The sequence below is a fragment of the Poromitra crassiceps genome, assembly GCF_964638095.1.
Source record: "Poromitra crassiceps genome assembly, chromosome: 13".
NCBI lineage: Eukaryota > Metazoa > Chordata > Actinopteri > Beryciformes > Melamphaidae > Poromitra > Poromitra crassiceps.
In genome coordinates, this window is record NC_139644.1 from 37,589,597 (window position 1) to 37,610,912 (window position 21,316).

The window sequence follows — 21,316 nt, forward strand, 5'->3', positions numbered from 1 at the left end:
AATGAAGTAGAAAATGGCACCTAGTGCCTGTCATCTGGCAGAATTCCTATCCCATAAACTAACTACTAACTTGGCCAATTGTTAGAAACATGAACAAAAAACAAAAACTATAATCTCTAAGAATGCAAAGAAATGTAACTGGCTCGTTAAAACGTGCATTCCAGGGATATCGTATTTACCGTAGCGATAATGGCGCGCGCATCGGAGAGCTTGGTTGTCAGGGGTTGCACTTCGGAGATTCCAGGCCGACGTGCTGCACTCTCCGCTCGGCAACACGAAGGCAGCTGCTGCCTGCAGCTCGCTGAGCTCCACTCCTCGGCTCTTCCCGAGGGGAGCGCCACAACACACTGAATCCCACTCGATTTGGAGGCGGAACACGCCAGGATTGGCCAAAGCCCAATCCAGTCCCCAGAATTGTCAAATAAAATCATCGACATGATACTATGACCCACCTCTCAACCTGTCATCTTAGACAAACTATGTTTTCAGTCTGAAACGGACTCATTATGCACATGACGAACAAGTTCAGTTCGACTTTAAGGCGACTCACTTCTAGAATTTAATGAAATTGTATTCACTTACTATCTGCTCCGCGGATTACCATTTTACAATTTCGGAGCCGAAATTGTAACATAGCAACGTTGGTCCACAAACATTACTGATGACATCAAGTATAAAATACAATGGGATTTATGACATCACTGATGATGTCATAGATATTGTGACATTATCAGTGATGTCATAGATCCTTCCCTGCAGTGGCTATAAGTAGGAGTAAACGGGTAGTGAAGGGAACTAGAAAATGTTTGCTCGTTAGCAAAAAGATATTGAACATCGCCAAAATTGCTGACATGGGTGACAACGAGAAACTGGACAACCGCCGGTTGAAGAATTTCAAGAACAAGGGCCGTGATATGGAGACTAAGAGAAGACAGAGGAGCGAGGACGTGCTGGAACTCCGCAAGAACAAAAGAGATGAGCACCTTTTGAAGAGGAGAAACGTGCCCCATGAGGACATCTGTGAGGACTCTGATGCTGGTGATTTCAGATCGCAAAACACCTCCCTTGAAGCAATAGTGCAAAATGCCACCAGTGACAACCAGGGTGTCCAGCTGAGTGCTGTTCGGGCTGCGAGGAAGTTGTTATCTAGTAACCGTAACCCACCCATTGATGACATGATCCAATCAGGGATGCTTCCCATCCTGATCCACTGCCTGGACAGGGATGACAACCCAACCCTTCAGCTTGAAGCAGCCTGGGCTCTGACCAACATAGCGGCCGGTACCTCAGAACAGACCCAGGCTGTGGTCCAGTCTGATGCTGTGCCACTGTTCCTCCGGCTGCTTCACTCTCCTCATCAGAATGTGTGCGAACAGGCAGTCTGGGCCCTGGGCAACATCATCGGCGATGGCTCTCAGTGCAGAGACTATGTGATCAGCCTGGGCATGGTCAAGCCCCTGCTCTCCTTCCTCAGCCCCTCCATCCCCATCACCTTTCTCCGCAATGTCACCTGGGTCATGACCAACCTCTGCCGTCAACCCCCACCACCCACGGAGACCATCCAGGAGATCCTGCCAGCTCTCTGTGTGCTGGTCCACCACACGAACTTCAGCATCCTGGTGGACATGCTGTGTGCCATGTACAACCTGATGGCTGGCAACGAGCAGATCCAAATGGTCATCGACTCTGGCGTCGTCCCTCACCTGGTGCCCCTGCTCGGTCACCAGGAGGTCAAAGTTCAGATCGATGCTCTCAGGGCAGTGGGCACCATAGTGACCGGTACAGATGAACAGACCCAGGTGGTGCTCGACTGTAACGCGCTCAGCCACTTCCCTTCCCTCCTCACACACACCGAGGAGAGGATCAACAAGGAGGCGGCGTGGTTCCTGTCCAACATCACAGCAGGCAACCAGCAGCAGGTGCAAGCGGTCATCGATGCCCAGCTACTGCCCATGATCATCCACCTGCTCGACAAGGGCGACGTTCGCACTCAGAAGGAGGCAGCCTGGGTCATCTGCAACCTGACAATAAAAGGAAGCAAAGAGCAGGTGGCACATCTGATTGAGAAGCAGGGGATCTCACCACTCTGCAACCTGCTGACAGTGAAGGATGCCCTGTTCTTGAAGGTAGTCCTGGGCAGCCTCAGCGACATCCTGAGGATGGCCGACGACGAGGCCCACACCATTGCTAACCTCATTGAGAGCTGTGGGGGTTTGGAGAAGGTGGAGCACCTGCAGCATCATGAAAATGAAGAGATCTACCAACTGGCATATGGAATTGTTGATCAGTTCTTCTCATCTGATGATTAAAGACACCAGGCTGTACCGAATCTTATGTTTTTCTTCAAATCTGAATATTCTATTGAGATTTTCCACCAATATTTGAATGTCTGCCATGACTTCATGACTACAAAACAAGTGCAATTTTGTAATATAAGCTGCGACCATCGACCATGTTAGAGTGTGACATCATCCACTCCATTGTGAAATTTGCCCTGAATTGAGATTTTGGTTATTAGCCATAATGTAAGCACCCAAGGTAGACTTAGCACAAGCTAGCTAGTTATGAAACAATGGCATATGTTCCTGTAGAAGCAAATCTGTATGATATCCTTTTTTTGTTTTTGTTTTTTTACTATTCTAAAGTGTAATATTGACGTCTCTGATTGGTGGAGCTCGCTGACGGCTAATGTTTGTGAAGCCCACTGCATTAGGCTAGAGACTACTACGTACTTACGGCTAGAGTAAGCTATATAGTCTTATGAACAAGCTACTACAAAGGGCTCATAAACCGCCACTGAGTGACTGAAACAATGTTATGTTAAAGCATTATGTTAAACCTGCCGATGCTGTGCACATATGGTGCGTCCCTAATCCTGCACCTATACGTATATAGGCATTCTGCCTGTGTGTTACGGTTTTACACTATGACAACAGAAGACTCAACATATTCTTGTAGAAATTCAGCTTATGGCTTTAAACAATGTCTTAACAGCACTCAAGCACTGACAAAGCACCAACTTCTAGTAATGACTCACGTTGGCACACACACACACACACACACACACACACACACACACACACACACACACACAACACACACACACACACACACACACACACAAACACACACACACAACACACACACACACACACACACACACACACACACACACACACACACACACAACACACACAGCCATGCCATATGGAGCCAGGCAGCATCAAGTGTCAGCATGTCTGCCTGCTCAACACAAAGCACAGCAGGCACTTACCGTGTGTTTCTTCTGCCTCTGGCGTTCCTCTCCTCTTCAGGTGATTCCAAAGCAGAATGTCTCCATCCACGAGTGGCTCCAGCTCCACATCTCTACGGCATCTTTAGAGGACACGGTCAGTAGTGGTAGTAGTACTAGTAGTAGTAGTGTTAACGCACATAACACATCTCTCTCTCACTCTCTCGTAGCTCCTCCCACTCTGTTCCCTTCTCCTTTGCGAGAGAGAGCCTGGTGGTGACGCGAGGTTAGCTCCGCCCTCTCCTACGCCGTAGAGTTGCTTGTGAATTTTTAATGCCGCCATTATGCCCGTGTGTGTGTGCTAGTGAATGGGGAGCGTTGGCTGGAGAACAGGGCGGGCGGCGACCCCCCGCGCACAAAGGGCGCGGACAGCTGGGCTGCAGGGATGGAGGGCAGTGTCAGTGTGGCAGGGGTCAAAGGTGACAGACACACACACCTGGGCCCCGTTCCAATACCCATACTTCCATACTATTTAGTAGGCAAAAAAAGATTTAGTATGTCCCAATACATAGTATGTCAGATGCAGTATGCCAAGAGTACCAGGATGTTGTACTACATCAGCTCCTATTTCGGAGTATGCATCGATGCATGCTGCTTCAGCCAAACTTCCCCACAATCCTTTGCGCAGCAAGAAGTTATGTCTTCTTCTTCTTCTTCTTCTAATGTTTTATGGCGGTTGGCAAACAACTTTTTGTGCATTACCGCCACCTACTGGAGTTACGTCGCACTGACTGAGCTGCGTGTTCATGAATGAGATAATTACCTTTAAGAAAGCCTTGAAATATGTTAAAACCAAACAAGCATGGTGTGTACCAAAACATGCATATCTTGATTCCTGTTTAGATCTCTGACTTAATGTTTTTGCTTTATTTATTTTATTTTGTTTATTTGATTGTCTGTTCCAATTTTGTAAATGTTTAGTCTGAATTTTTTGTATAATGTACTGTTTGTTACTGCCAGACTTTGTTTATTGAGAAAAAAAAAAAAAACTCAAATGTGGCGCTGCGGACGTCGGCGGAAGTGAGCAAGAGGTCGGAGTTCAGGAAGCTCACGTGACGACAGATGTAGTGTGTCCCAATAGTATGCATTTTGCATGCATGCTGCACACTACAATCCATACTTTGTGAGGGCAGCGGCAGTACATACTACAAGAAAGAAGTACAAGTATGGGTATTGGAACGGGGCCCTGCTGTACAGGTGAGGCGGGATCAAGCAAGGTGCAGTGTGATCACCTGGATAACTCCTGTCATAAAACACCATTGTACTGTGAAGTGAGGCAGTCAAGAAAATATGAATATTTGTTTAACACAGGCATAATATTCCTTTAAAGAGTGTCTGTGGTACAAAATAGTTTATAATTTATAGTGATGATACCTGATATTTCTGCAGTATCCCTCTGTTAGAGAGCAGGGGTTTTCAGGGTCTGAGACTGTGGGCCTTCCCTCAGAGGGCATGGAGACATACCCCCCAGTGTCGACAGCATCCCAGGCAGGAATCGAAACCCAGGACCTTTTTGCTGTGATGCGAGAGTGCGAGGCTTGGACCCCTGCACCACCGTGCCCCCACCTGACACAAGCCCAGTAAAAATGATGTGTTCAACTCCAAAGATTAGGCATAACAGTGTAGGATAACCTCCATTATAAAGCAGGTGGTTTTCAAACTTTTTCAGATCAACGACCCCTAAACTGACACAAATTAGACTATGGACCCCCCATTTTTTTGTCCCACAGTCCCCATCTGATAGGCTACGATTTTTGCTTTTCAATGTTTTTATTACAGAAAGTGCATGAAACACATGACCAAAATAGTCATACATTCTGTCACTGTGCTACTTGTGGATGGAAGTAGGCTATAGTGAAAATAAATGATTCTCCTTTTTGCTGGGGACCCCCTGGAACCCCCTCAAGGACCCCTGGGGGTCCCTCGGACCCCACTTTGAAAACCACTGAAGGCGCACCACCAATATACAAACCAATACAAAACACGTCATTTGTTTTTGCCTTGCTTATCAGAACAAAACACCCAGTGATGTTTATTTTTTTTATTAATTCTGGTCAATTTCCCCCGCACAGCTGCATCAGGGAAGTGGCATCACTTCACACCACACAGTGAGACGCACACAGTCAAGTCAAGTCAAGTCAAATTTTATTTATATAGCACCTTTCATACACAAAGGCAATTCAAGGTGCTTTACAAAAAAAAATAATCGAAAAAACAAGCAGCAAAGCAATGCACATATAAAAAAAGCACATAAAAAACACAGCCGACAGTTTTAGTTAAAATATATACTCAAATTAACAAACATGAAACATTATTTCTGTTTTAAATAAGTTACAAGGCATTCTTCAGTATTATTATTACATGCACAGTCCATTTGTTGGAAATGTACAGGAATCTTTTTTTTTTTAATTACAGGCCGAGAGAGGCAGTAGTTTAGTAGCAGTTAAAAGCAAGAGTAAACATAAAGGTCTTTAGCTTGGATTTAAAAATAGGCAGAGTAGGGGCAGATCTAATGTGTTCAGGGAGTTTGTTCCAGTTATGAGAGGCATAGTGGGAGAACGCGGCTTCACCATGTTTTGATTTGGTCCTCGGGACAATTAGTAGACCAGTGCCTGAAGATCTCAGGGATCTGGATGGTTCATAGTGTAGAAGCATTTCAGAGATGTAGTGTGGGCCTGACCCGTTGAGAGATTTGTAAACTATTAGCAGAATTTTAAAGTCTATTCTAAGATTTACTGGCAGCCAATGCAGGGATTTGAGAACTGGTGTAATGTGTTCAGCTTTCTTGGTTCTTGTTAGAACTCTAGCAGCCGCATTCTGAATGAGCTGTAGTTGTTTAATAGCTTTTTTGGGAAGACCATTGAAAAGACTGTTGCAGTAGTCTAGCCTGCTAGAAATGAAAGCATGAATTAGTTTTTCAAGATCTTGTTTGGACATATAGCCTCTAATCCTTGCTATATTTTTTAGATGATAGAAGGCAGATTTTCTTATAAGCTTGATGTGGGAGTTGAAATTTAGATCAGAGTCAATAATAATGCCAAGATTTTTTACCTGGTCCTTTGGCTTCAAAGATAGGGATTCGAGGTGAGCAGTAACTTTGAGCCTATCTTCTTTTTTGCCGAAGACAATTATCTCTGTTTTGTCTTTATTAAGTTGGAGAAAATTCTGGCACATCCAATCATTAATTTGCGCAAGGCACTGACACAGTGTCTCTATGGGGGCATAGTCATCCGATGAGAGGGCTATGTAGAGTTGGGTGTCATCTGCATAGCTATGATAAGCTATTTTGTTTTTTTGCATAATTAGGCCCAGAGAGAGCATATAAAGGTTAAACAGGACAGGACCTAAAATTGATCCTTGGGGTACCCCACATGTCATTTTGGTTTGTTCAGATGTGTAGTTGCCAATGGAGACAAAGTAGTTCCTGTCTTGCAGATAAGATCTGAACCACTCTAGGACCGTGCCGGAAAGCCCGACCCAGTTTTCCAGTCTGTCCAATAGAATTTCGTGGTCAACCGTATCAAAGGCAGCGCTGAGGTCTAGTAACATTAAGATTGAGATTTTACCTGAATCAGTGTTCATTCGGATGTCATTTATAACTCTGATAAGCGCAGTTTCAGTGCTATGATGGGGTCGGAAGCCTGATTGGAAGGGATCTAGGAGATCATTGGAGGATAGAAAGGTATTGAGTTGTTGGTAGACAGTTTTTTCGAGTATTTTGCTAATAAAGGGAAGATTTGATATTGGTCTGTAATTGCTGATTATAGAGGGGTCGAGGCTACGCTTCTTAAGCAAGGGCTTAACAACTGCAGTTTTTAGAGATTTTGGAAAAATGCCTGTAAGAAGAGAGGTATTAATTATCTTCAGTATGTCGGTCGCCAGGCAACTGTAGACATTTTTTAGAAAGCTTGTTGGCAGGGTGTCTAGGCAACACGATGAGGATTTAAGGCCTCGTATCGTTTCTTCTAGTTTCTTATGGTCAATGACATTGAACTGAGTCATGTTAATTAAGCACCTATTTTGTGGGTGCGGCGGAGCCACATTTGTTCTTGATGTGGAAATAGTTAGTCTGATATTTATAATTTTATCCCTAAAGAAGGTCGCAAATTCATTGCATTTGACATTGGATAGAAGATCAGGGGCAATTTGTGGGGGGGGGTTTGTCAGCCTGTCAACAGTGGCAAAAAGAGTGCGAGCGTCATTGGTGTTTTTGCTGATAATGTCGGAGAAGAAGAATTTTCTGGAATTTTTTAGTTCCTGGTTGTAGGAGTGAAGACTATTTTTATAGATGTCATAATCGATGTGAAGTTTAGTTTTCCGCCATTTGCGCTCGGCTTTCCTACAATCTCTTTTTTTGTTATTTACAGAGGGAGCGTTTCTCCATGGTGCTTTTTTCTTACCGGAGATTAGTTTAGATCTAATGGGAGCTACAGCATCAATAGCCTTTAGGGTTTTAGAATTGAAGTTATCTAGGAGATCATTGACAGAGGCTGAGGAGAGGGAAGGGGCCAGCGAGAAAGCCTCCATGAACCGTGTGCTAGTGCTCTCGTTGATGTGACGCTTTTTGATGGTTTTTGACCGAGTAAGAGCGATAGGGGTGACCTTGAGTTCAAGAAAGATACAGAGATGGTCGGACAGAGCAACATCACTAGCTGAAAGAAACGATGACTCAAAGCCCTTGGTGATAAATAAGTCTAGGGTATGGCCTCGATTGTGAGTGGGCCCAGAGACATGTTGTAACAGGTCAAAAGTGTCAAGGAGGTTATTCAATTCTTTGGCATTATTATCATTGGGGTTGTCAATATGAATATTAAAATCTCCTGCAATAGTTAAACAGTCGTGTTCTATGGAGATTATAGAAAGGAGTTCTGAAAATTCATCAAAAAAACTACTAGAGTACTTAGGTGGTCTGTATATAATCAGTAGTAAAATAGAGGGAGAGCACTTCAGAACAGCGGCCAGATATTCAAACGATGAAAAGTCGCCAAACGATACCTGCTTACATTGAAAAACATCAGAGAAAATAATAGCTACTCCTCCCCCCTTCTTACCGACTCTGGGGGCGTCAATGTAGTTAAAGTTAGGTGGGGCTGACTCATTAAGAACATATTCCCTGTTGTTTAGATCAAGCCAGGTCTCTGTGAGGAACATGAGGTCCAGTTTATGACTCGTAATCAGATCGTTTATTAGAAGCGACTTGCTTACAAGTGACCTAATATTTAGCAGTGCAGCCTTGATACTTACATTGCTGGGTTGATTTTGTAAATGCTTTTCGGGGTGTCCCTGGAGAACAGATACTAGGCTTGGTCCTGGAACAGGACGTGCTGAGAGATAATCTTTGTTTGTTCTGTAGCTAATCAGGGTGGGGATAGCTAGACATTTGATCTTTTCATGATGCTCTGTGACCTTGTTTTTGGGGCCGGAAATGATTTTTTCAGTTTTCGCCTTTGGGGCGGGCAGGGAGATTGAGCGAAAGGTGAGCGGGTGGGAGGGGGAGGTGGTTTTGAGGGTGGGGGGTCGGAACAAGGAGGTCTTGGGGGTGGGGAGGAGCGAGGGGGTCTTTGGGGTGGGGAGGAGCAGGGGGTGCTGGCTATGCTGGCATGAGTCTGTTTAGCCAGTGTGTTCATGGATGGAGAGGGCTGATTAGCCAGCTCATTTAAGCGAGGGGGTCTTTGGGATGGGGGGGGGCGAGGAGGAGGAGGTGTTGAGGGTGGGGAGAAGCAGGGGGCGCTGGCTATTCTGGCGTGAGTCTGTTCAGCCAGTGTGTTCATGACAGATGGAGAGGGCTGATTAGCCAGTTTTTTTAGGCCAGGAGTCTGTTCAGCCAGTGTGTTCATGACAGATGGAGAGGGCTGATTAGCCAGGTCTTTTAGGCCAGGCGGAGGGGTGCACTGCAGGCCAGCTAGTCCAGCGTCAGCCCGCTCAAACAGTTTGTTGGAGGTGCGGAGCGGGCTAGCTAGACTAACATTAACCTCCTCAATCAGCTTGTTCATGCCAGCTGAGAATGGCAGTAGGTGGAGGGAGGGGGAAAGGGAGGAGGGCGATGAGAGGGAGGTGGAGGAGTGGAGGGGGGGGGGCAATGAGGTCTCCAAGGAAACAGCTGAGGGGGCGTCGCCCCCCGCCGGGTCCAAGGAAACACCTGGGGGGGCGTCGCTCTCCGCCGGGTCATCAGGCCGTTGAGCTGCGGTGAGGGGCGAGAAGAGGGAGGTGGGAGAGTGGAGGGGAGGGGGAAAGAGTGGGGAAGGGGGGGTGGAGGAGAAAGGGGGGGTGGAAGAGAGGAGGGGAGGGGAGAAGATGAAGTCGTCGTCGTTTGGTGGAGCGTCGACCAGTTGAGCCACGGCGTCGACCTGTAGAGCCAGGACAGCTGCTGCAGGAGGCGTGGCGTCGTCCTGTTGAGCCGCGGCGTCGAAATGTAGAGCCGGGGCGGCGGCAGAAGGTGGGGCGACGACCTGTAGAGCCGGGACAGTGGCTGCCGGGACAGCGGCTGCCGGATGTGTGGCGTTGGACAGTTGGGCCGGGGCGGCGGCAGGAGGTGGGGCGTCGTTGGTCAGTTGGGCCGGGGTGGCGGCAGGAGGTGGGGCGTCGACCTGTAGAGGTGTTCTGCCTTGGGGAGGCTTTAGAGGGATCTTGACCTTGTAATAGTCCACCGTGTATAGTAGATTAGAACTCAGTAAAGCCTTGCCAGCACTATTGAGATAGCGCCCGTCCGCAGTGAAGAGGTGCTCACGCTGCCAGAACAAATTAAAATTCTCAATAAAGTTGACTTTATGTAGTGGGCAGGCGGTGGAAAGCCATGAACTTAGGCCTAGTAGTCTGCTGAAGCGGTTCGTGCCCTGAGATGGTAGAGGGCCACTGATGAAAGCCTCAATGTTTAGAGAGGTTAGCACATTCAGCAGATTGGCAAAGTCAGATTTAAGTTTCTCTGATTCTTGCTTATAAATAACATTTTTTCCAATGTGCAGGATCACCCTTGTCACAGCTTTGTGAGATGTTAGTAACTCTGTGATTTTTCCTGTTATGTCAGAGATTGCGTCTTGAGGGAAGCAGTATGTTTTGGAATTTCTCCAGCTCCTGATGTTTTTCACTGTATAATCTCCTACTCCTACTATCAGGGTTGTTTTGGCTTGAGTGTCCTTGGGCCTTGAGACACCGTTTCTTCCCTGAGGCCTTGTGCTAGCGCTAGCCTGATTTTCCTTCTCATGGTGTAGCTGGGCAGCTATGTCAGCTGGAGGTGATCGAAGCAGGCCAAAACGATTCTCAAGTTGCAATTCCATTAGCGGAGGAGGGGGGGCTGTTCCTCCTCTCGTGACAGTAGTCCATGACCGCTCGTTTTGGGGTTTGTGGTTAAGCAGTTGACGACCCTCCTCTCTCGTGCGGAGAGTCCGTGTTCGGTCATTAGCTTGCCGAGCCGAGCACCGCAGGCTGGAATTTAGGGAGGGCCAGCCTGTTGCTGAGCTGATTTCTGGGTTTTGTGGAGTAATTGTGGATTCGGAAATCACTAATCTCTTTGGGATATGTCTTTGTTTATGCTTCGGGCTCGCAGTTTGGTTTGCGATGTTAGCAGGGGCTTTCTCCGGAGCTGGCAGGCTAGCCGCATCAGATAGCTCTAGGTTAGTAGCCATAGCAGTTTGACTCTGTAGCAATGAGTCAGCATCCCTGGGAGCTAATGATAATGTACTCACGTTGCTCGTGACATTCTGTGCAATTTGACTCGATGGCAGTGAGTTCTTTGAGAGATGAAATATCGTTGTTTCTAGTACGGCAATCCTTTGAAGATGATCACAGCAGCTTATATGAGGCATATTGTCCGACAGTAGTGCTAGGCTATGCTAGGCTATACTTAGCCTGGGTGAGCTCCGAAAGTGCTGTTAGTGGTGATTTCATAAAAATAGGATAACGATTCAAAATGAAAGATCGTTACTAGAAAGTGGCGTAGTAGTAAAATCAGGGGGATAAAAGAAAAAAGAAAGTTTCGTAGTAAAAAAGCAAAAAGCTGGCAGAGAAGCAGGAGCAAGCAGAAAAGCGACTGTTTCTCTATCGGCAGCAAGTAGGAACTTCACAGAACATTCTCCTTCCTTACCTGTTCCAAACATCCACAAACAACACTCGTGGCCATTCCTCGTGGCAATGTCAGCACCCATCACGGCAAGTGTCCATTGGAGAAAGTAAAACGGATATCTTTAACTTAACAGTGTTATTAATATGGGTAAGACCCAAGACCACGGCGAAGCATAAACCAGCAACACATGGTTCTTTCGACTCTCGCTCTATGGCAGCCACTGGGCCGCCGCCCACACTGGTGTGCATCACAGCGCCACCTCATGGGCCGCAGAGGCAGTGGTAGCCTACCGCAAAATAGTATATAACATTTACTAAGCTATTTCTTTGTATATATCCAAATGTGCTGGTGAAATCGCTAAAAAAACGTCAAAAATAATAAAAATGCATAATTTCAAAGAATATCATCACGCACGCCAATCGCGACACATCATCAGGTAGAGACAAACGGGGAAGGTGGTGAGTTTTTCAGACGGATCAGAAGGGGGCAATAATAAAAGTTTGAGAACGCCTGCTGAAAGAGACAAGAGGGCAGCATTGGACCAGAAAATCGCTACACACATACAGACCTCAGTGTATGAGTGTGCTACACTGTATGATTTGAATTTAGATCCTCAAGATTTACATTAGTTTATAAAGCTGGGTCAACTTTATTTCAACAATAAGGTGGTGGGTTTATCCACTTAATATCTGCTAGACAGATTTGTTTCAATGTATAATTAAGCAAAATTCAACTCATAGATCATAGAACATTTCACTCTGATTTTTTAAACGTCTATGGAAAAATGAATGGCAGATGAAATCCCTTAGGTCGTATGCAGAACCCAGAGTTACAGGCCCTACCTACACTCACTGTACATAAAAAATATCACATCATTCATCAGCTCTCACAGCAGATGTCTCTGTGTCAGTGTAATCCTATAGTACAAACCCTCAAGCTACATTTCCTAAGAAAGAGGTCAAACCTGAAGCTGAAACTGATGGGAATTAAACAAAGACAAGTCAATTCAAGTTTTATGCAATTTATTACTTTTCCAAGCTTCTCTCTCTGAATGAATGCACTTTCCCTATCTTACTCAAAAGGTAAAATAAGCCATTTCCAAAACAAACTCACATCTGGTCTGTGTCATTTGTTGAGTTGTTTTTGTTCAATTTCATAATACAAAATAAGAATCATGACGACTTTAAGTGTGCTGTACATCTACTGTACAATGGGTTTTGAATAAAGGAAATTCTTTTTTGCACATTAAGGCCGTTACTCCTCCCGCTCAGTCTCTCCTCGGGCCAATCAGAAAGCTTGTTTTACTTCTTGACGATCTGGATGACGTCCTCGTGTTCCATGATGTGCGTTAGCCCCACCCTCTGAGGGTTGAACTTGGTACTGGTTCCCTGCGAGACAAAACAGAAAACCCAGTTCAGACTGGACTCTATCGAAGGTGACACCACTGGTACCAAAGAACCGCCAATAGCGGATGGCCTGTTCAGGACCATACTGTTCACCATTCGATGCCAGGCTTCACCAAATGTGTGGTGGTTTGGCCGTTTAGTCACTCTTTCACTTATGCAGTTGACGTACTCAAACCAACAATAGGGAGTTTAAGCAGTGACGTTTTAAGGACAGCGACGGGGTTCCAACCGGGTTGCTGTAGTCCCGTGAGCCCATATCATTAAGCCATGCGACACCAAAACACTATGGCTACTCGACACAGCACAGAAGCTCAATGAAACTAGGGGAGCACCGATCATGTTTTTTTGCCACCGATCACCGATTGCCTATGGGAAATATCTGCCCAACCGATCATCGACCGATCACTGATTACCGATCACCGATATATAAACTCCTCAAAGAAAGTTTGGAAACGTTATTTTAGGTTGATTATTTCTCCCCTTTAATAATACCAATTGCATTGTATTTTATATCGTTGGAAAGCCTGATTAGTGATAGGGCATTTTTTTTTTTTTATATATATATAAAAATATCGGCAATCAGCCGAAATATCGGCAATCAGCCGATCGCATATTTGAGGTCAAAATCGGCCGATACAGATTGCTTGCCGATCGATCGGTGCACCCCTAAATGAAACCGTTGCTGCTCGGAACATTTAGGTCAACTGGTAACGTCAACTTACCCAAACCAGAGCATATTTGAACTGGCTGGCTAAAGTTCTGTGGATCCGGTGGCACTGCAGGGACAAAGAAGAACAGGCCTTTTTATTAAGACGTAATAAACTGTGTGTGTGTGTGTGTGTAAATGTGTCTGCTTACTGTTATGGGATTAATTATACACTTAGGCTCTAACCACACCATTGATCTCAATATCTGTCTGTATGTGTGAGTGTGTGTTTACTGATTAGATAGTAGCAGAGTGTGTGTGTGTGTGTGTGTGTGTGTGTGTGTGTGTGTGTGTGTGTGTGTGTGTGTGTGTGTGTGTGTGTGTGTTACTCACCACATGTTCTACAGATGCTCCTGTTCTCATAATGATGGCATCGTTGAAGTCTGGGCGCTCTACAGAAGAAATGCATAATAAATAAGTCGGGGTTTCAAATTGAACGACTTTTGAAGGACTTTCCAGGCCTAACTCCCTCAAATTGAAGGACCACCCAACATGGCCTAGTTTGAGACACGGATCAAGGTTATAAATGAGTGTTACAACACTGCAAGCTTTACAGAAGAAAGAAGGGTGAGAGGCTTGAAAGTGTTAAACCTATTGAGAAATGTTCAGTGAAGAAAATCAACACACAACTTCAATTTGTATTCTTGCACAAAACATCAATTCAAGCACTTTCAATGACCCATGTCTACTTATGTCTTTTTCAAAAATGTTCAAGGCCTTTATCCCCCCCCCCCCCCTCAAATTCACAAACCCTGTGTGTGTGTGTGTGTGTGTGTGTGTGTGTGTGTGTGTGTGTGTGTGTGTGTGTGTATCAGGGTATATGCAGGAATCCTCAAGTTAAATTCAGTACCTTTTAAGATCTTTTTTAAGGCTTTTTTAACACATTGAGTGCCAAGGATGTCTGTGGACGTCCTAAAACAAAGTAACGAGAAGTGCCAAGGACGTCTGTGGAAGTCCCAATATCATAATTCATATTATTCCATAATTCTGCTGTTTAAAATCGTACCCAGTCAGTGAGCATGAATCCCTTGAAGGGATTAAAAATCTACACGGCAGCTGCGCCACCCTAAAACCTTGGCGCTCAGATCCTTTACTTTGTGCAGGAGAAAGCCGTGATCAAAGAGAAACCGAAGCATGCTGCAGCCAGAGCCATATAGATTGCTCTGTCTGCAGCTGACAGTTGGCTGCGATCTGCGCCCACAACTGAGCTCCTCTGCCTCTGTCTATCTGTCTGCATATAGTTTCTCCACACGATTACCCGCGAGAAAGGCAGCACCCGACACCGAACGGCCAAACCTTTTCCTGCAGTCCCGTTTGGCATTTCCTTGTCGCGCTGGGATCCGCCCGGGAGCCGCCGTCAGCCGCCCGCCGCAAAAACGGAGGCTGCGAAAATAGACTGTGTGCGTGTGGGGAGGAGTTTGCAGCTCAGGGGGGGAGAGGGGGGTGGGGCACGCAGGCTGCACAGAACTACACCACGTCACTACATCAGAAAATATTAGCTAGAGTCAGTGAATGTGCTTGAAATTAGAGTGCAAAAAGTGTTCATAAAAGTGACTTTATCTTGAAAAGTAAAAAAAGACAGCAGAAAACCCTTGAAAGTGCTCTTCTTTCAGAGGCTGTCATTTCATAATGGAACGGTCTAGAAACAAAATTTCTTCTTTGAAAGAAGCAGGAGTGTCCAATGTTTCATTAGAGTCCAGCCCTGTCCATATAGCCCTAATAGAAAAAATTCTATAGCTGTTTTCAACTGAATGGAAGTGAATCTGGCACAGGCTCCAGACAATTTTACTGAAGCGCTGTGGCACTCAATGTGTTAAGACATCAACGCCACTTTCCTCACATCAGCGATAGGGGTGTTAAATCACTTTCATCACAATACAATATTATACAGATTATTGGGACGACGATACGATATTTGCTGATATCACAAAGTCTGTGACGATACGATATAGATTCAATTCAATTCAGATTCAATGCGGCACAGCACGTAACAGAATGTGAGTTGCCAGATCTGCATGAACTGTATAAACAGCGGTGCCTCAGGAGGTCCCTGAAGATCATCAAAGACACAAACCATCCCCACAACAGCCTGTTCTCCCTGCTACCCTCAGGGAGAAGATACAGGGTTCCGAAAGCACGCACAAATCGCTTGAGGAACAGTTTCTTCCCGCAGGCCACGAGACTCCTTAACATACACAAATAGTGTAGTAGCCGCACTGTACCGTACTGTAGCTGCTACCACTACGTATGTCTAACGTTTAATTGTATGTTTAATAAGGAATATGCTATTTGCACCTGTATGTCAAATACGCCGAATTTAAAATGCCGAGTTTAATTGTATGTTTAATAAGGAATATGTTATTTGCACCTGTATGTCAAATACGCAGAATTTAAAATGTTTAAGCACGTCTAAAGTATGCACCCGACACGTGCACCTATGTGCAGTGAATATGCCACTGTCTCTGACTTGTCTTATCACTATACTGCCTTATGCTTGTTGTGTCTCTTGTTGTTTTTGCACCCATATGCCCTGTTATATTTGTTATATTTGTACTATTTGCACTATGTTGTAAACGGAGTCCACAGCACAAGAATTTCACACGTGATACTTGTACCATGGAGTGACAATAAAAATCTTGAATCTTGAATCTTGAATTCAGGGGTCTGCGATCGATATGGGACGATATCATTATGCTCATTTAACACCATCAGCACAATAGCTACAAAATACCTCTCAAACGGCAATTCAGTCTTTTTAATACTTTTTAAGGGCCTTAATTTTCCCTAAATTGATTTATCAACTTTTAATACTTTTCAAGACCCCGAGGATACCCTGATGTGTGTGTGTGTGTGTGTGTGTGTACCTCCTCTCTTCTTGGTGTAAATGCAGATCAGCGCCAGGTACTCCCACAGCATCTCCAGAAGGTAGTCCAGGTTCAGCTTCATCCCACAACTGGAACGCACACAAAAGGAAAAAGCATCTCAGCTTTCATGCACACAGACTGTCAGACAGGATGTTGACATGGCAGCTCACACACTATCATCACACACACACTCTTACACACACACACACACACAGCTGACCTGATGACAACACTGTTAGGTTGGCGAGCCAGGCGGTCCACCTCTTCGATGGAGATCTGATCCACCTTGTTGTATACCTGTAAAACACACACACACACACACACACACAAACAAACACACACAGTGAGAAGTTTTTCACCCGCCTTCTTTTTTTATTATTATTATCATTACGTTTTTTCTCCCCAATTGCAAGTGGCCAATTCCCCGTTCTCCTGGTTGTTGCTCCACCCCTTCTGCCGAGCCGTAAACTAGCACATGCTTCCTCCGACACACTTCTTTTCACCCGACAGCCAGGAGTTTCACCCGATCACCCTATCCCCCCCGAACAGAGGGGGCAGTAGTTCAGCGATCAGGACGACTCATACCCCATTGGCTTCCCACCCACAGACACGGCCAATTGTGTCTGTAGGAACATCTGACCAAGCCAGAGGTGCCGCTGTCTGCCGGGAATTGAACCCGCGTCTCTGCGGTGATAGGCGAGTGCTTTTCCCTCGACACTACCCAGAGAGCGACCCCAGCGAGGACATGTATTGACGTACATATAGGCAAGGCATGTAAACTCTGTTTCCAACGATGACGTCAATGAAATCGTCTGGTGTGCTGTCCTCCCTGAAGAGGACCTCTGCGTTGAAGATTTCTGAAGAGGAGTGTTAAGGGACCCATCCAGCTGCTACTGTGAGACATTCATATCTTACAATAAGGAGACAAGGAGGCAGAGACTGAAAGAAAAAAGAGTGAGAGACTGGCAAACGAGTCCCACTGTTGGCCTCGTATAAAATAACTAATGCCAGGATCAGACTACACGATATTTTTTGTCGTTCACGATGTCACCATGTCAGACGAGGCCATCATACTGCCATAAATTCGTGACATGTCTTGGTCGGGAGACTGGCCACACTACAAGTGTATTCTCGCTTAACACCGACAGAGCATCGTATGCCACCGTCATCACGTCGTCTGCTGTCGTCAGCGAGTTCACAGGTCGTCGGGGAGGCGGACCTGTGAACGAAATCTCCCAGCATGCATTGAGGCCACTACATTGACAAGAAATAGCAACCAAATCAGCCTAAATAGGCTAAAGTGGTAGATAGAAATAATGTTTATGTTAGCACAACATGCAATTGTAGAACATTTCAATATTGGGCAAAATAAAACATTGAAATCCAAACACAACCCTATGTGAAACATGTATGTAATCCAGGTGCTATATATATCCCTTGCAGAATTAACGTTATTTGGATGAGTGACAGGCTCTACTGTGATGCACTGTGATGTCCGCTCCAGCCTCCAACTTACTTCGTGTGCACGCCCACTATTTTCTTGGCAGCTGCTGCGAGACGAGAAGGAAGAGAAACGAACATGCAGCCGACTCTGCTGAGCTCATGTTATTTGTAGTGAGCAATGCCCATTGCCCAGGCGTTTAAACGCAAATTAAAACACCCTGGCCTTTTTATCTCTTTTATTCTTTTGAGCGGAGCGGAGCGGTGAGTGCGAGCGGGTGAAATCTGTATCGAGCGGGGAGCGGTCTCCCCAGGACCTGATACCTGTCTTCCGGGGTGTCACACTAGGCGAAACCATGTCCAAAAGACTGACATGTCAGTCTTTTCGTCAGGGCGTCGTGAGGCGTCCTAGACGTCCCGACTGGTCCCGACGCTGGTCTTTGATTATGTCACACTACAAGAGGTGAAGACGGCCGATCGTCGTCCCCGACGGTCATATTCGGGCCCGACGCTGAAAATCTGTCGCGCACGACCAAATCGGTCTAATATCGGGCTGAATTCGTGTAGTCTGAACCAGGCATAAGTCAGAACACTTCCACTTCCTAAAAAATGTTTTCTTGGGTTTTTTATTCTAAAAACCTTAAAAACACTGCGCTATTCTAAAAAGCCCTAACCCTAAAAACACTGCTATTCTAAAAAGCCCTAACCCTAAAAACACTGCTATTCTAAAAAGCCCTAACCCTAAAAACACTGCGCTATTCTAAAAAGCCCTAACCCTAAAAACACTGTGCTATTCTAAAAAACCCTAGTGAGCAAGAGAAAACACTGTGCTATTCTAAAAATAGCACAATGTGCTATTCTAAAAAAAATAGCACAGTGTGCTATTCTAAAAATAGCAGTGTGCCATTCTAAAAAGCCCTAGTGAGCAAGAGAAGAGGGGACATGGGGACAGCAAAACGTCAGTAAAGTCTTTTGAATTTGTCATGTTTATGTGTGAAGGATACTGTATTCGTGAAGGATGAGCTGAACGAGCTTCTCTGAGCACTGGGTGAGGGGAACTGTGGAGTTGTAGGAGAGGCCGCCACCCTTCTTGGGCTGCAAGGAGAGGAGAGTAACACATTTCACTAATAAACCTTTATGGCACAAAGGGTTTGGAGGAAATCACTGGAGGAGGGGCAACAGAAACTCTACCTTGAAATAAATATTTGGTTTTGACCTGTTGAGTCTGATGCCCACGGATTCCAACTCTTTTTCCAGAAGTTCTCTGGGAGGTTAAAAACATATAAGCTCCAGGCAAGAATGACTTCATAAAAACACATGTGCTTGCTTTGCCTCTTCCGTCCATCTCTCTCTCTCACACACACACACACACACACACACACACACACACACACACACACACACACACACACACACACACACACACACACACACACACACAGTGGGCATCACACACCTCTGAACTTCTCCTTTGGTGGCGTCCAACATCATGATGACTACGTCTGCTGTCCTGGCTACAGCAATGACCTGCCGACCTCTACCCTTGCCTATGAAAGGTCAAAGGTCATCCAATCACAAAAATACAAAATACATCAAGACCCATCTGTGGTGTTATAAATCGTCAACATGGCAGCTTGAGTAGCTGTGAAAACATGGAAGCAGGGCTGTATAGTAGTGCAGATAGTTGGAGAAGGCGGGCGCTGCGCGCACACAGACCTCTCCACTGTCATGAGTTATTATCCACACGTTTATATGCATTGTTTTCTCATCAACGCAATGTTGAGGAGATATTGGCTCATAATAATTGTGTCCGCAAATGCAGAGAGAAGCCTGTTTCAATAACAAATGCGTCCTTGCTGAGAATGTGCCTGTTGAATGCCGACCAATTAAAAATTCCTACTGCAAAACTGACCTCTTAATGACAACACTGGAGTAAAGATCGACTATACAGGCTATTTTGTATCTAATATATATATATATATATATATATATATATATATATATATATATATATATATACAAAATAGCCTGTATAGTCGATATATATATATACTGTATATACAGTATATATCTATATCTATATAGATATATATAGATATAGATATATAAGTGAAGCGTACCTTGAGCAGCTCCCTCAATGATTCCAGGCAGATCCAGCAACTGGATGTTGGCCCCATTGTACTGAAACAAATAGAAAATGAATGACATGCTAAGGATTGCTTATGGCTTAAATTGTGAAAATACTGCATGTATTCATATGTGTGTACCTCTATGACACCAGGTATGCAGGTGAGGGTGGTGAACTCGTAAGAAGCAGCTTCACTGGCTGTTGACGTCATCAAACTGAGGAAGGTGGACTACAGGGCACAACAGAGAGCGGCGTTAGACAGAGGCCTCTTAGCCTTTGGGTCAGGTTAGGTCACGGTGTCATTCTGGTGGCTTCCAATGTGACTCGAGTGCCGGTTTGTTCAAATGAACCTGGGTCCCAATTTAGCATAAATTAATTTCCCATGTGGTATATAATTGTTTGATGTATGAATGTGATGTATGTCATTCTCCACTTCACTCAAGACTAAATCAGGTAGCAAACACACCCTATTCTCCCCATTGTGTTGACCTACCTTACCCACGGAGGGGAAACCAATAAGAGCAACACGCGCATCTCCTGATTTCATGACATCGAAGCCCTCTCCTTTGGCCCCCGCTGACTTGGAGGGCTCCAGCAGCTGAGCTCTGTACTTGGCTAGCTTGGCCTTCAGCAAGCCCAGATGGTACTCAGTGGCTGGAAGGGGGGAGGGTCATTCAAAACAAGCAAAAATGATTAATTGTGGATTATATTTAATTTCACTTCAATGCAGGTTTGAGATTCTAAAATGACAAGTGCATTGTTAGTAGGGGTCAGTTATGTTTTTGTATGATTTGCAGTGTAGGTAAGAACACTCTGAAGGATATATATTAAATCGTAATACAAACACAATCAACAAGCATTGGGACGTTCACTTGCCACCGTCATTATTTAACATAATAGTGACTAGCTAGGATAATTCAAACAGAGAATGGGATGCCATGACACACACCGTTACTGTGTACAGTTAGCTCTGCGAGTGCTTTGCCCGTACCTTTGTTTTTCTGTGTCCGAGAGATTTCTCTCTCGATCTCTGCGATTTTCTCCAAAATCCCCATTGTGGCGAGGCAGATATGTCACACACTACCGAGGAGAGAGAACATTTCATGAGGAATAAAAACGTGTCAGACCATTAGTTGTTAGCCTTATTAGCCGAACCGGCTAGCTAACTAGCCAGCCAGTGCGATGAAAACAGTTGTCAAACCACATGAAAAGCAGGGAATCAACGTGTAGCTTTAGGCGAGTATTTGAACGAAATACACAAAATGGAATAGCTGTAGAATAGTATAGATTTACACTTTAATTCAGGTTACACTCCGCGGCATGCACAGAGAAGTGACATCATCGGCCGGAAGCGATATTTTTTACCCAGGATGGCGAAGGCATGACCCGCCGTTCTCTGCCTCTGATTGGCCTAGAGTCAA

General features: G+C 45.2%; 1 protein-coding gene and 1 pseudogene across 2 annotated transcripts; one reads left to right on the forward strand and one right to left on the reverse strand.

Annotated features, from left to right (window-relative positions):
- Positions 1-851: 851 nt before the first annotated feature.
- On the forward strand, positions 852-2,309 carry LOC310787470 (importin subunit alpha-3 pseudogene; annotated as a pseudogene). The gene has a single exon. The product of its transcript is annotated as an importin subunit alpha-3 pseudogene (transcript).
- A 10,047-nt stretch (positions 2,310-12,356) lies between these two features.
- Positions 12,357-21,260, reverse strand: drg2 (developmentally regulated GTP binding protein 2). Its single transcript, XM_083649170.1, has 14 exons — positions 21,189-21,260; positions 20,887-20,975; positions 20,389-20,549; positions 20,035-20,124; positions 19,888-19,948; positions 19,224-19,314; positions 18,959-19,031; positions 18,772-18,862; positions 17,087-17,184; positions 16,548-16,624; positions 16,328-16,416; positions 13,797-13,855; positions 13,480-13,533; positions 12,357-12,739 (listed from the first exon to the last, which is right to left on the reverse strand). Exons 2-14 carry the CDS (start codon positions 20,948-20,950, stop codon positions 12,653-12,655), a joined length of 1,095 nt encoding a protein of 364 aa, XP_083505296.1. The 5' UTR covers positions 20,951-20,975; positions 21,189-21,260; the 3' UTR covers positions 12,357-12,652.
- Between the last annotated feature and the right edge of the window lie 56 nt (positions 21,261-21,316).